General features: G+C 44.1%; 1 protein-coding gene across 1 annotated transcript in view; it reads right to left on the bottom strand.

Moving 5' to 3' along the window:
- Positions 1-5,552: 5,552 nt before the first annotated feature.
- Positions 5,553-14,211, bottom strand: part of CPNE9 (copine family member 9) — a 66,694-nt gene continuing 58,035 nt past the window's right edge. Inside the window, exons 15-21 of the mRNA XM_053469517.1 lie at positions 13,559-13,605; positions 12,084-12,265; positions 11,853-11,980; positions 11,459-11,561; positions 10,354-10,411; positions 6,770-6,843; positions 5,553-6,231 (exon numbers count right to left, since the gene is read on the bottom strand). Coding sequence (XP_053325492.1) covers positions 6,049-6,231; positions 6,770-6,843; positions 10,354-10,411; positions 11,459-11,561; positions 11,853-11,980; positions 12,084-12,265; positions 13,559-13,605 — 775 coding nt within the window. The 3' untranslated portion in view covers positions 5,553-6,048. The remainder of the gene's footprint in view (positions 6,232-6,769; positions 6,844-10,353; positions 10,412-11,458; positions 11,562-11,852; positions 11,981-12,083; positions 12,266-13,558; positions 13,606-14,211) is intronic.

Raw genomic sequence — 14,211 nt, 5'->3', positions numbered from 1 at the left:
AAAGGGTATAATCCAAAATCAGAGGCTTAGATATAATGTAAGGGAGTGGTAGATAAGTTCGATGGCCTCCCATGAGAAGTGGTAGAGGCTAATACAGTGATGGAATGAAGGGGTAGATTCTCAGGGGTCACACGCCCTGGAGCCGGCTTCTTCCTATTCTCCCCGCTGTGATCACATATAAGACTCCCAATTGGTGCTTTTGCTCCCAGTATGTTGTGGTTGAAATCCCTGCTTGAATGCAGGTGACTCAGTAAAGTGTAATCTTTAAATAATGACAAGTCAAGGTTTCCATGACGACCGGTATTAGAGCCATTTGGGTAACACATTCGAGGAGTTTTAACAATGGGCTAATAAAGGGTTAATATTTCAAGAGCCTCGCATGTTACATTTTTACACGCGTGCGGCTGCGGGTATACCTCCGGCTGCGGGTATACCTCCGGCTGCTGTACATTTGCCTGATGGGCCAGATGGCCAGTGCAGTCCTGGGCCTACCCAACTATATGGGCAAACATGGTGGCTGCTTAGATCCCTCAACTGGCAAGGGGGCAACCACGAGGTTCCTTACTATGTTAGCAAACACGGCTCTGCAACTTTAAGGCCAAAGGCCGACAGCTAGGTACTCGATACTCCGCTATGTTATTATCATACCTGGGAACGCTCTGGGTTTGGCCCAGAGAACCCGGGGAGAAGCACCGCTGTGTATGGTTGGTTATTATATTCACGGGGGGCCGGTCCGGGACAGTTAGCAAGTATCGCAGGATGAGGGGTGCACAGGACCCCGGAAAAGCTAGTAATCACAGCGATGGAGAAGTCAGTAACTGCAAACCAAACGTTACAAACATCAAGTAATAGGGCATGGCGGAGGCGAAACGCGTTCAGTCGCTCGGCGCTGGCGGAGCGCGTGGGCTGACACTTTTATCTCATTACTTCGGGGATCTTGTTAAACTGCATGTTCTTCAAAAGCAGCAGGAAAAATAATGAGAGAGCGTAAGATCTTCTGGTGTTTTATCGTTTTTATCTATCATGCTGTTCATGTAAACATAAAAATACATTTCTAGATCTCTAACCTTATTATTATTATTTATTAAGCGCTAAAATATTCCGCAGCGCCGTACGATTTAAATCTGATTCATACGCTTTTACACATACAGACACAACGGACTTTGCCCCGTGAGCTGACCATCTAGACTTATGGTTCTTTCATGCAAAGCTCCTGGCAGGAGCCTGGGTCCAAGAATGAAATAATGCCCCCACACCAAAACCACACCCACGCCCACAAAACCATGCCCACAAAACTGCACCCACAAAACTGCTCCCACAAAACCACACCCATGTCCATCATGTGACACCCACACGCTCACAGAAAAGCATACTAACACGCAGGGGAGTAACTAGAAACCACAGGGCACTGGAGCGAAATTTGCCCCAGGGCCCCCCAACTTCAAGAGCTGGTCTGTGCCTTCTTTGCCCCCCCCCCTTCCAACATATGCTCTGGCAGACATATGTAAACACACTTACACAAATTACATAAACTCATACTCGCTAACACACACACATACACATTTGTTCTAACACACGCTCCATCTCTCCCAACTTACACCTACACAATCACACACAAACACCTACACATACACACGCTCATACACAAACACATACACGCTCGCACACAAACACCTACACACGCTCATACACAATCACCTACACATACACACAGAATTACACATCCATGCTCACATACACAATCACACACAAACATCTACACATACACGCTCATACACAAGCACATATACATTCACGCTCATACACAATCACCTACACATGCACACAGAATTACACATCCATGCTCACATACACAATTACACATCAATGCTCACATTCGTAGATACATAATATACAAACACATATACATACATGGGGCACCCCATGCCCATGTCACATCTACTTCTGGAAGCAGTGGGTAAGGGGCATTGCCACCTTGCACCACCGGGAGCATCTGCCCCTTTTGCCCCAAGGAGCTCACAGCCTTTTCTTTTAAAATGTAATTTATTTAGCGTTCGGCCTGCAGGTGGCGATGTTGCACAAAGAAATCAAACTAGCGGGGCTGGGGCCAAGCAGGTGCTGGGATTTGAAGATAGCGCATCATGCTGTGGCGATCCACCCCAAATATACTTCAGTGGCCAAAAAAGGACTTAACCCATCCCGATAGAGGTCTTGTGACTGAGCGAGTTGTGTCACTGCCTGCGACGGCTCCATTCTTTCTTCAGTTGTTCCATTACATTAAACTAGCCTGTGATGTCACAGCCCTGGATACAGGCAAAGAAACTATATGGCTCGCTTATATAGAGCCAAGAACTCGATATCTCAAAGCAGAGGCCATTACTACTCCGTATTCGAGCTGATAAGGATCTCATATTGCGAGTGAGATAACGGTTGCCCATCCTAAACTGTTCCTCTTTGTATTGGCCTCTACCACCTCTGCCGAGAGGCTCTTCCATTTACACTAAACTCTTAAATCAGGTTAGAATACTTTCTGTGTTTCTGTCCATTGACTGCTCTGCAAAATCGGCTGGCGGCTCATAATAATAATGCTTTTGTGTAACACGTGGTGGCCGATTTAGTAGGAAGACGCCCCAAATTTGAATTTATTTGAATTACCATGATTTATACTATATTCATTCACTGTATCGGAGCCTCGATTTAGAAAAATGGTTATTTTTTCTCTGCCGCCACGTCCAGGGACTCTGCCGAGACTCATTTTCCAATAATCTGGACGGCCGCAGTAATGTTGCTCCATCATACCTGGGAGCTCTCAGAGTTTGCCCTGGAGTCTTAGGGTTTTTGCCCTAATTTCACGGTGAAGGGGCAGATTCTCAGGGTCACACAGTCTGACTCCTTCCTATTTTACCCCGCTGTGATCATATGTAAGACTCCAAATAAGTCCTTTTGCTCCCAGTATCTTATGGTTGATTTCCCTGGAATTCTGTACACATACACACTTTATACACACTTACTCCATGACACACGCTAATACACATATACCCTCTATAACACACTCACTCCATGACACACGCTAATACACATACACACTCTATAACACACTCACTCCATGTCACACGCTTATACACATACACACTCTATAACACATGCTAATACACATACATACTCTATAACACACTTACTCCATGACACACGCTTATACACATACACACTCTATAACGCATGCTAATACACATACACACTCTATAACACACTTACTCCATGACACACGCTTATACACATACACACTCTATAACGCATGCTAATACACATACACACTCTATAACACACTCACTCCATGACACACGCTAATAAACATACACACTCTATAACGCATGCTAATACACATACACACTCTATAACACACTCACTCTATGACACACGCTAATACACATACACACTCTATAACGCATGCTAATCCACATACACACTCTATAACACACTCACTCCATGACACACGCTAATACACATACACACTCTATAACGCATGCTAATACACATACACACTCTATAACACACTCACTCCATGTCACACGCTTACCTTGCCCATAGAACACTATGCAAGCAGCCATCCTATTACTCCGAGGTCATGTACCATCACGTCATGTGACCCTACAGTGTTTCCACTTCCCCTACTGGGTCAGTTGGACCGGGTCCGTTGGACCGGCCACCCCACTGATTAATGGACAAACTTGCCAGGTTTTTGCCAAATTTGAAAAGTGGTCATATCACCATGGCAACTAATGGAAAATTCCAGTTAATTGGTTTTTCAAATTTTGCCCTAGAATCAGTTATTATGCACCCCCCGGTACAGGAACGACAATAACTACCCCTGTGCCCTGACAGTGAGACCCGCTTCTGTGAGATGTTACTTTGCCGCTGCCGGGCCCCGGCACTCCGCGCAATTCCAAAACTAAACTCCTTTTCACACTTCAGCTCCTTCAATTAACTTGCGAGGCATCTGGCTCATTTAGCTGGTTCATTACCCCGGAGGAGAGCGCTGCGATGATTACCGAGTCGGGAACGATATGAAGCCAGGCTCTGACGGGCTCAGTCATTTTTATTAAAGGAAGCGCAGATACGCTCTGCTGTCCCATTTAGATTTGCTCCCTGATTAAACCTTACAATAGGGCTGCCCAGCTCCAGACCCAGGGTCCGAGGTCTTCAAGGGTCTTTCTGTAGCTACGGTCTATCTTAGGAAGCAGTAGACTTGTCTAACCTGACTTAAGAGGGTGGTATAAATGGAACAGCCTTCCAGTAGAAGTGGTAGAGGGTGAGGGGATTAAACATGCATGGGATAGGCATACGGCTCCTGAATCTAAGACGAGACCAACGACTGATTAAGGTTTGAGTCTTTACGGCAGGAGAAACGGACGACTAGACGGGGGCCGAATGGGGCCGATCTGCTAACTAAACCTCCCACCTAAAAAACACTCTACAGAATAAATACCTGTTGACTTGAACCAGGCAAGAACCCATTGGCGGGGCAATTAGAGAGTACCGATTAAAGAAGAACCTTCGTCACTGATACTACCTTCCATGGTGGGATGTTTTTTAATCCACCGACTGCCACCGGCGCCGGCCAATGCTGTCTTCCTATGAGAAGCTCGAATAATACTATCTTACGGGACGAGGAGTTCCCACGGGAGGTGCTGCCGGTGGGTGATGGAGCTGAATTCATTCTCGGACCCCCTTCATACAGTGACGGACGGTCTGCGCTCTCCAATGCATTATAATTAGCCTGTCACCGGCACACACGCGTGGAACACGCTACATTGTAGTCTGCAGATAAGAAACAATTCTGCGACAAAGCTTTTATTCTGAAAGGAAGGCAAGAAAACGGAACCCTGGATTCCTTTCATTTAATGTTCTCGGTGGAAATGAATAGCTCGCCTGGCAGGAGAAATCAAAAGGTAAAAATAACAACCAAAATTAAAATAGCTCAGAATGGGCCAAGCTGTCAGGAGAAATATGCTCTTTTTTTATTATTCCTCCCCGTCTTTGGAATAGTGATTCATTTCAGCTTTAAAGGGACACTCCGCATGCTGATCCAGACACAGTGTGTCCGTACGTGGATACAGAGCTAATTTAACCAGATGAAGTCCGCATTTGGTTAGGGTCGGTGTTCAAGGTTATTAAAAATATGTGACATTTACACAATACGACGTGAATATAAGCGGAAACAGATTTTCTCTGTTTGATAATTGCTGTTTTTGGGTTCTATAGAAACTTTGGGAAGTAGGACGGAGGATTTTAGGTCTTCTTCTAATGTGCTCCTCAGCTGAAAAAAGAAGATGACTAAGGCCACCTTAACGCTTCTTGCATGTACTTTTAGGAGATCCACCTGGATGGAGCGAAAAAGACTAAGATTTTATTTTTCTATTAAAATTAGATTAAATGTGTTAATCGTTCCTGGTCACGAGGTTCCATAAGTCATATCTAACACAATGTCCCTGTTTCTGATTCCTCTGAAAACGATATTTCAAAGGCTTGGGTCATACCATGTCAAGGACGCGTTTTCGCTTAAAGGTTTATTGTATATATATTTGGAGACATAGGAGGACTACGGTATACAATTCCTCAGTCAGCACAAATGTACAATATTTGTGTGTTGGCTTTTTTTTTTTTTTAGAATCTGAAAAAAAGAAAATGTTCTTAAATACTGTACAGCATTCCATGAGTGCACGAGCCATCAAAGCTTCCTTCAAGGTATCTTTCAACTAATACACCTCATCAACGTCTACTACCTGGTGTTTCACCCCACGTTCCTGCCTTGGGAAGGACATATAACAGTTTTCCAGGGCAAAATAATTCAGTTTGGATCACCCCCACCAAAAAAGATGGAGTAGCCACTACTTTTATTGGAGACGCAAGAGGCAAAGTCATTCTTTCTTTTCTAAGTAGATGCCAGGCGAAGCGAGAGGGGTTCTGGGAAGTTCGAAGCTTTACCCTGTGTGTTAATGGTAGGTAATGTCCTCATCCTACGTAGGATGTTATTGCAGAGGCCGGTGCTCATATGTGCGAGGGGATGTTCTGCGTAGGGGCCGACGGAGGAATGGGACGAGGTTTGATCTCACGGGATTTCATATAAGAGAGGAATTGCTCCGGGATTTCAGCTAACACGTCCTTGGCGAGCCGAGCCATGCTGAGGACCTGGTTGCCCGAGCGGTCCACGTAATCCCGGAATGGTACAAACTGTAAAAAGAGGCAAAAACATTTATAAGACGCCTGCATTTTTTTAAGCGTGAATGAGAGTGTAAAAAAAAAACAACAAAAACCATGAAAATTCAGGACTCTCTGCTTCATTTTTGGTTGCTTCGTTGGGGCACCGTCGTGAAAATTGGCAAATTTTGGTAAAATTTTAATTCATACGAATCCGAAGTCTACTAGCGCTTTCTGAAAGTAGCTGGCATGGATATAATAGTAGGAGCTCTAAAATGGGTAACTAAGACAAAAAGCAATGAACTGAGCGCTCTATGAACCGAGGGCCACACTGGGGAAGAAAAGGGGCTTTAAGATCAGCAGCCGCTTAATGATGGCGGCAGCTGCTACGCTCTGCACTCCACCAACGCGAGGTCCTGAGTATCCAGCCTGCCGCCACACATCAACGCATCAGATCTCCCACACGACCGGCAGTAAATGACCCGTGACCTCCGCTACTGGCCCACCGGGCTTTTACTAGAAGACCAGTCGTTGCCCTTATGAACCTAAACATGGATCTGCTCTCTGTTACCTGCACAATGTCTCTTTCAGCGTAACGGCCTCGCGATGAGACCCGCACTTCATCTCCGTCTAACTCTTCCATTGCTGCAAATGCCAAGAAGAAAATTTAGTTAGTCCAATAGAAGATCACAACGACTTAAAATAAAAACTCCGCTCGATGTGTATCATTATAATGAGCCCGCGAGAAGGTGGTCTTACAACCCAGAAACGCGTTGGGGGGCGCCCTTTACACATCAAAGAAGCCGGAGAAGTCTAATCCGGAATATCGGCCAATTACAGCAATTAATGACTGTTCCAACCCCCAACTTTCCTTGTAATTAAGCGTTATAGAGTTAAAAAAAAATATGAAATACAGCCGGTTTTGATATTAATGAAGACTCATTCCCTCCTCGGGGTAAAATAAACATTGAGGATAGGAGGTGAGTCAGTTCTCCCAGCAGAACATACTTCCCATCACCGTCTAATATCTTTTCCACGTTCGCTTTTAATTATCTCGCAGGAATGAAAGGAAAGCAAAATAAAAATAGGTTAAGTCCCCAAAGTGTGTGTAAGAAGGAGGACCTGCGGTTATTAAGTCCTCAGAACGCTACGGAACATCGCATTATGTTTAAGGTTGACAGATCCGGAGTCCTCAAAGGTAGGAAGAACGTTACAGGTGACCCCATGCCCTTAAAAATGTGAAATAAAGATATTTCAAGTATTTATAGAGCGGGAATGAGCAGGGTGGGAGGAGCAAGGCATGGGTGGGGACAAACAATGGGTGGGGCTAACATTTAACCACGCCCCCATTTAAAAAAAGTGACGATCCGGACGAATGTCTACTTTATTATAAGGAATTAAATATTTAATGCGTCAACATGAGATTTTGTAACAAAAATATCAAAAGGTATTTTTTTTTAAATAGAAAAAGATACAAGTTAACAAAATTTTAACTTGTATTTTTACAATGTTTGTTGGAAAATGTCACTTTTTTTTTTTACAATATTACATAATATCCAAAAAAATTAATAAGCTTGACTCCAATAAAAAAAAACAAAACATTTTTTAAGGGTAAAAAAAGTAAATTGTTAAAATGACATATTATATGACAGATGCTGGCTGACGGCAAGCTCAGCCCGTGCCAGGTTTTGAGATGAAACCATTATCGAAACGAGGACTAAATATAGCGCCAAGGAATTATATTCGGGGCTGCACGTAGGTGTCAACTCAATTGTTTGATTTTAGGCAGGTTTTTTTTTTTCGTATCGTTTACTGACGGCCAATGCCATATGATGGCTCGGTTGAAATATTTTGGAAGAATCGTCAGTTATGATGCCAAAGTATCCACCACTACTTGGCAGGAGAGCTTCCTAATCTAAAGAGCCTTCTGGCGGGTCCCCAAAACAATGGAGGCATCGGCATTCACTTCATGGGAACCATGTCCATTGAGACGGCACATAACGATGGGAATGTAGACCCAAGGAGTGTACGTTGTGATAACAAAGTCCATTAAGACCATGACCAAAGAACATGGCGGAACTTAAGAGTCCTGGGAACTTCTAAATGGGGTGACCCACGGACCCTTTACGTATTAACCTATTAGCAGTCCATTAACAAAAGTCTATTGTGATGGCTCCATTATGGTGACAAACCAATGGTTCTGAATTCTGAATCAGCACCTGTATTCAAGCACGGACTTCAGCTGTGATATACCCATAAGGAGAAAATAAGATGCTCAGACACCATTAAATTGGAATAGAAAATGACAGAGACAGCTGACAACTGGGCTGCTCGATCCTGAAAATTGGAGTAAAAAAAAGTCGAGGGCAAACTCTACCAGTTCACAAATATGGTGGTCGTGTCTAAAAAAAGTGATTCTGGTTTTGAAAATGGTCCTTTCACCACACAAATATATTCCATGTCCATACAACGACCTCGGCCTCGGGATCATTGGATTCATAAAACCTTACAGATAACGTTACGGTCGGGGCAGTTAAGATGTGGAACGCGCTGCCAAGAGAATTGGTTATGGCAGATTCTTCCAAAACAAGGTTGGATGCCTTTCTAGCAAAATACAGACATTCGGGGTTAAAAAAAAAATTCAAATTTTTAGCCTTTGGGATATAATAGACAAATGTCTAATTTTTTTTGTTTTATTTTGGGTCAACGGGTATTGGTTGCCAACCTGGGTAACAATGTAACCATAGTAACAATTGGAATGTTCATGTTGATTGGACTTCTTTACTGGTTGCCATAGAGCTTAAAATAAGAAGTACTTTTTAAACGTTACCCCCGCTGGATTAGGGGCAATTTATTTAGTCATTTACCAAACGGAGTCCTTTTGTACGCCAAGATACCAGACTATTAATTACAATACGAGTCAGGGAAACATAATGATAATTACTCGATTAAATAAATGTTGGTTAGAGGAAAAAAAGTCACCGTCGCCTCCCCATTGGCTGATAATTATATATTACATGTGATATGGGTCTTATCTTGACTAATTAAGATTAATTGCTGCGTCTGGTAAACCAACCCCTTTTCCTCCCCACTATATAAATCACTGCCAAGCATCTGACCTGTGATGCCTAGGAGTCTGCTTTGTACCATGAAATGCGTTGGGGGAACGACCTTTCTGTCCTTCGTGCAAATATTTATTGTTAAACTTGAATTATTTCTAATAATTGGGCGTTTAGAAATAATTCAAGTTTAACAATAAATATTGATTAATAATCATTAAAATAATGCAGAAGTAAATATTTGGGATCTCAGAGGTCTCTTTTTCAGATAGCATACTTTAGCGTTCGACACAGTATTGCGTTGTTGCTCTGAATACCCTTTTCAGCAGTTCTACAGAACAGTTTCTAGCGTTCGTTCTCCCTTTTCTGTCCCTACGCCCTGCTCTTGCTGCCGGGAACGCGACGCCTGCGAGGTTGGAGCTGCGGTGACAGATTTAGCGAGAGGTGCCTTAGCGGTGGTGACAGACGAGGTTAACGCTGACCCCCCCCCCGATTTTGATGTTAAAGTTGTGAACGTAAGTCTCGTTTTGATGTGAAATGACTTGAATTGTATGAAATGTTTGAAAACCGCAGATGTCCTTGGGGACTAACAACCTCGGAACATCCACGGTGACTCTCTGTATTCACTACACCCTACACCTACTCATTATATTTCCTCCAACACAAGCAGCACTCAATAGGTTAATCATAGTAAATTAGACTTTGCCGGCAGATTGGCCCCATTCGGCCCCATGTAGTCTGCCAATTTCTCCTATAAAGCCTCAAACCTATTTAATGTTGAAGAACCTGAAGCCTCCTGCTCCTGACGTTTGGACCATCCGGCCATTCTCTTGTGTTTGTTCTGATTCCGCACGGCGATCCCCGACCTTCATGCTTCTGCTGCTTGGTCCTGCCGTCCTTCAGACCGCCCGTTAGTGGTGCTTCCAAGGAGGACACCTTTTTTCGCTTCGGTGATCCACAACACCAGCCGCTGGAGCTGACAACTCATTTGTCAGAGGATACAGATGGAGGGGTAGGCCGGACCCTCACTGGGATTTTTGTTGGTTAAACGTTCTAAAGATCCCATTTCATAAGCTTCTAATAATGAGCTACTTACCGTCAAATTCTGCTGGCCCAACGCCTACTATAATGATGGACAACGGTAATGAAGAAGCCTGCAAGAAACCACATCGTGTAAGCTTGGGTTCTAGCTGTGTGACGCCATCTACAATAAAGTGGGGACGCCACATTGACCAAATTTCAAATGAAAGAGGAAATTATAAAGCATTTTGGGACGTGTAGAGCTGTCTACAAAAATAATTCTAATCGCGCTAAATTGGAAATACACAACTGTTGTCTCTCCCCAAAGGATTATGATCAACCTTCCTCCTTTTAATTGGAATCAAATTCAACTCTTTATTAAACCAGATTCTCATCGGAGATCAGAAACGCTTCCTTCATTTCCTCGCCCAGTAGGAGGAACTTGCGCTGGTTGTATAATTTAATAGAATTTGGGGTTTTTTTTGTGGGTTGCAGGTAGTGTGGCATTCTGCCACTTTAACTCCGAGATGTCGGAGGGCAGTAGAACATCCTCAGGTGGCGGTGGAGATGGGGTGAGGTCTCGCCAGGCCACAAAAGGACAAGAGCTTGAAATAGATGGCACGTATTTTTCTGGTTAGTAGAGATTATTTATCCTCTTAATCCAGCGAAAGGCAAAAAGTAAGAAGGGAAAACAGGGTGCTATGGGTATATATATATATATATATATATATATATATATATACCCATAGCACAGTTAGATTTTCCATGAAATGCGTCACCATGACAACTCTTGATTTAAATCTTTCCTGTATATGTAGAATTTATATATACGCTGCTAGGACATTTTAATATTGTGTGGATTGTTTATCGATTCTGGTACAACATTTGAAAAAGAGGTCACCATAGCAGCCAACAGTCTGGTCCAATCAGCAGAAACATTCCACTGGTTGCTATGGTGATAAGAAACCGCTTTAGAAACTGTTGTTGAAATAGCAATAACCAGAATTCTTTTTTTAAGACATAAAAGCCCTCCGCAAGACAATGTGTCCTATATGTTATTGGGTCTGGGGAACATCCTGATTTGGGATCCAAACCCATCATGCTCTTGGAGTGTCGGAGTAACGAGGAAAATAACTCTGCCAAGGGTAACTAAGCAATAAGGGCTCGTTATCCTGACTTACGTTTACAATGGCCTCTTTGGTTTGTGCCATATCAGAGATGACTCCATCGGTGATAATCAGCAGAACATAATACTGAGATCCATCGATAACCTGACCGGCCGCCCTATGGAATGGCAAAGAACACAGAATTCTCATGACCTGCCTTCAAGGTTTCGCGTTTCATGTTAGGTGATACATTCTAAGGAATGTTACAAAGATACAAAGGGTTTGTCCTATGGCCAGTAATTATTCACAATATTGAGTAGGCTTCCCATGCTTTTAAGAACCGATCTGCTACAAGGAGATAGAAGATGATGAGAATCCATGGCCATCATGCCCAGTGGCAATATCCAGGTATAGCTCAAGTGAGTAGTGAATTTGCTTATATGGTGTCCCATTTAACCAGGCAACTTACCGGGCAACTTGGTTGATGACCGATGCAAAGTTGGTTGGTCCATACAGCTGGACCGTCCGCAGGCTTTTAAAATAAGCCTCCAAAACTCCTTGGATCCCTACACAGTTGGGGTTCTCAATATCCCCATTCTAAAAAAAAAAATATATATATATTCCGTCATGTACACGTAACCTCTAGCACCCCGAATACTCCCCACAATACCCCCTAGGAAATATGCCAACATTTACAAACCAGTGGAAATTCGTGGGAAATTTTGCCGTCTGGTGGCATCTTGGCCCCGAAGCCATAAGCCGGAAAGAGTTTGTCGCTGTCGTAGTCTTGAATAATCTCACCAACAGCCTTTAACGCCATGCCGTATGCGTTTAGCTGGTAAGGGTTCATGTAATGCAACGAGGTGGGTTGTGAAGGGTTACCTAATGAGACAAAAAAACGACCAGAGATTTGGATGAACTTGGAACACACTTTTCGGTAAACTATGACACCGCCTGGGTCCACCGACGGTCCTGGATTTAGAGATCTCTCAATGGTACTCCAGAGGAGACATCGTAAAAAAGCAGGACTGCATGGCGTCTTGAAGGACTGATTTAAGAAACATTGTATCGAAAGATCAGGGGACACTAGGTCAATTTATACCTTCTAGCGCCTTGAAAACGCGGTCGAGTAAAAAGTAATACATAGCAGCTATCTCGAAAGGTTAAAGGGGTATCTTCTTGATGTGTGGTCACCTGGGAATTGTGTTGGTAATTAAAGCCCAGCACTTCTCTAAGAATCACAGGGACTCTTGGACCCTTTCAGAGAATGACACAGAGATGACAAGGGACAGCAGAGTCCTCTTCTCGTCTCATTAACCCAAGGGTGAGATCTCTGCTCTTCCATTGCAAGAAGCATTCTAGATTGGCTGGGTCAATGAAAGCGACATAACCATGGATGATGAACTCCTTAAGCATACCTACCATTCATTAATGAGGACCCCCTTACATGCGGATGTAAATAAACGCCTTCTACTGCCAGACTGCCTTGGAGAATCAGGGAATTAATAAGTAGAAGACGTTAAAATGACTTATATTTAAATTGACCCCCAGTCTTGGAGTCGCTTCCCCTAAATATTTCCCTTATGGGTCCCGAAAGACTTTTAGGTGCCCTGTATGGCTCGAGTGGATAAGGCACTCGCCATCTTATTACAATGTAGCACATTCAGCGAGACGAGAACACAAAATAATACAATTCTAAAGAGATAAAATCTTAACCCAATAACTGCCAGGAAGCAGCGCACTTCTTGCCGTTGGGCAGGAAAACAGTCGGCGGTGGAGAAGAAATACATTTATTTATCGCAACCGAGATGAGATTTACCAGAGAGGCCAAAAATAGCAACCAGTTTCTAGGCGTCCGGCAAGATGAACATTTAACTGCATCCTTCGGATCAGGTAGTTTCTGCTGTTTCTAGAAATAGCTCGGGCTTCGGCTCCGCCGGCGTGGACCGTGAGTCAATAAAGCTGGCTCATTAACCGGGGAGCCGAAGTGACACCATCTGCAACGGCAGATACCGAGCCCCGTCCTCACGTAGATAACCCCATGTTGTTATCATAGCAACCGGCCCGCGTGCCCCCTCTGTCTCTACAGCGTCTCGGGTCTCTAAGAGTTGCACAATTAATTGGAACGACGGGGAAAAGTTGCAGGGAGGGAGAGAAATAGCGCCTGAGACTCACCGTTCGATGCCGTGAAATCAATGGCTACTGTGAAGTTTAATTGCGTTCTGAGGAATGGAAAGAAAGGGGGGGAAAAAGAAGGAGAGAAAGTAAATTAGCGATCCTGCGTTTGGCTCACACACGTGGATGTGATGAGATGTGGAGATAATTCCCTGCCTGGAAGAACCATACGGATTTCGCCTGCTTCCAATGGGAAGAAGGGCTTGTTTATGGACAACGTGCTGGCTGTAAATCGTTACTCCATGAAGTGTTAAAGGAGAGTTGTGAACGCTACACATGCTCCATGGAACACAGCAACTATGTAGCGAGGGTCCCACCATTCCAAATAATGTTGGGGTCCTCTGCCTCGGCTCACCCCCCTTGACCACTGAGTGTCTGGTGCCCTTTTGGGGCAGAACAGGGAAGCTAAAGCTTCCTCTCCTCCTATACCATGCTGATCCACTCTGTGTTGGGATGTGGCAAGGGGCAGGGAAGGGTGGGTCTGGCCCCATAAATGGCTACTTGCCCACCTCTCTTGGCCACCTTTGTTGAATAGCCACCTTGCAACGCTAGCATTACCAGGTGGCCACGTGGGCAACACAATGGAGGCTAAGCCTCCTTGGGCTGGGCAGGAGACACCAGCCAACTCACCAGTGTCTACCCAACCGGCCCAT

This window comes from Spea bombifrons, chromosome 6 (genome assembly GCF_027358695.1).
Source record: "Spea bombifrons isolate aSpeBom1 chromosome 6, aSpeBom1.2.pri, whole genome shotgun sequence".
Lineage (NCBI taxonomy): Eukaryota > Metazoa > Chordata > Amphibia > Anura > Pelobatidae > Spea > Spea bombifrons.
The sequence above is the reverse complement of the archived record's forward strand: the minus strand, read 5'-3'. Positions and strand labels throughout refer to the sequence as shown.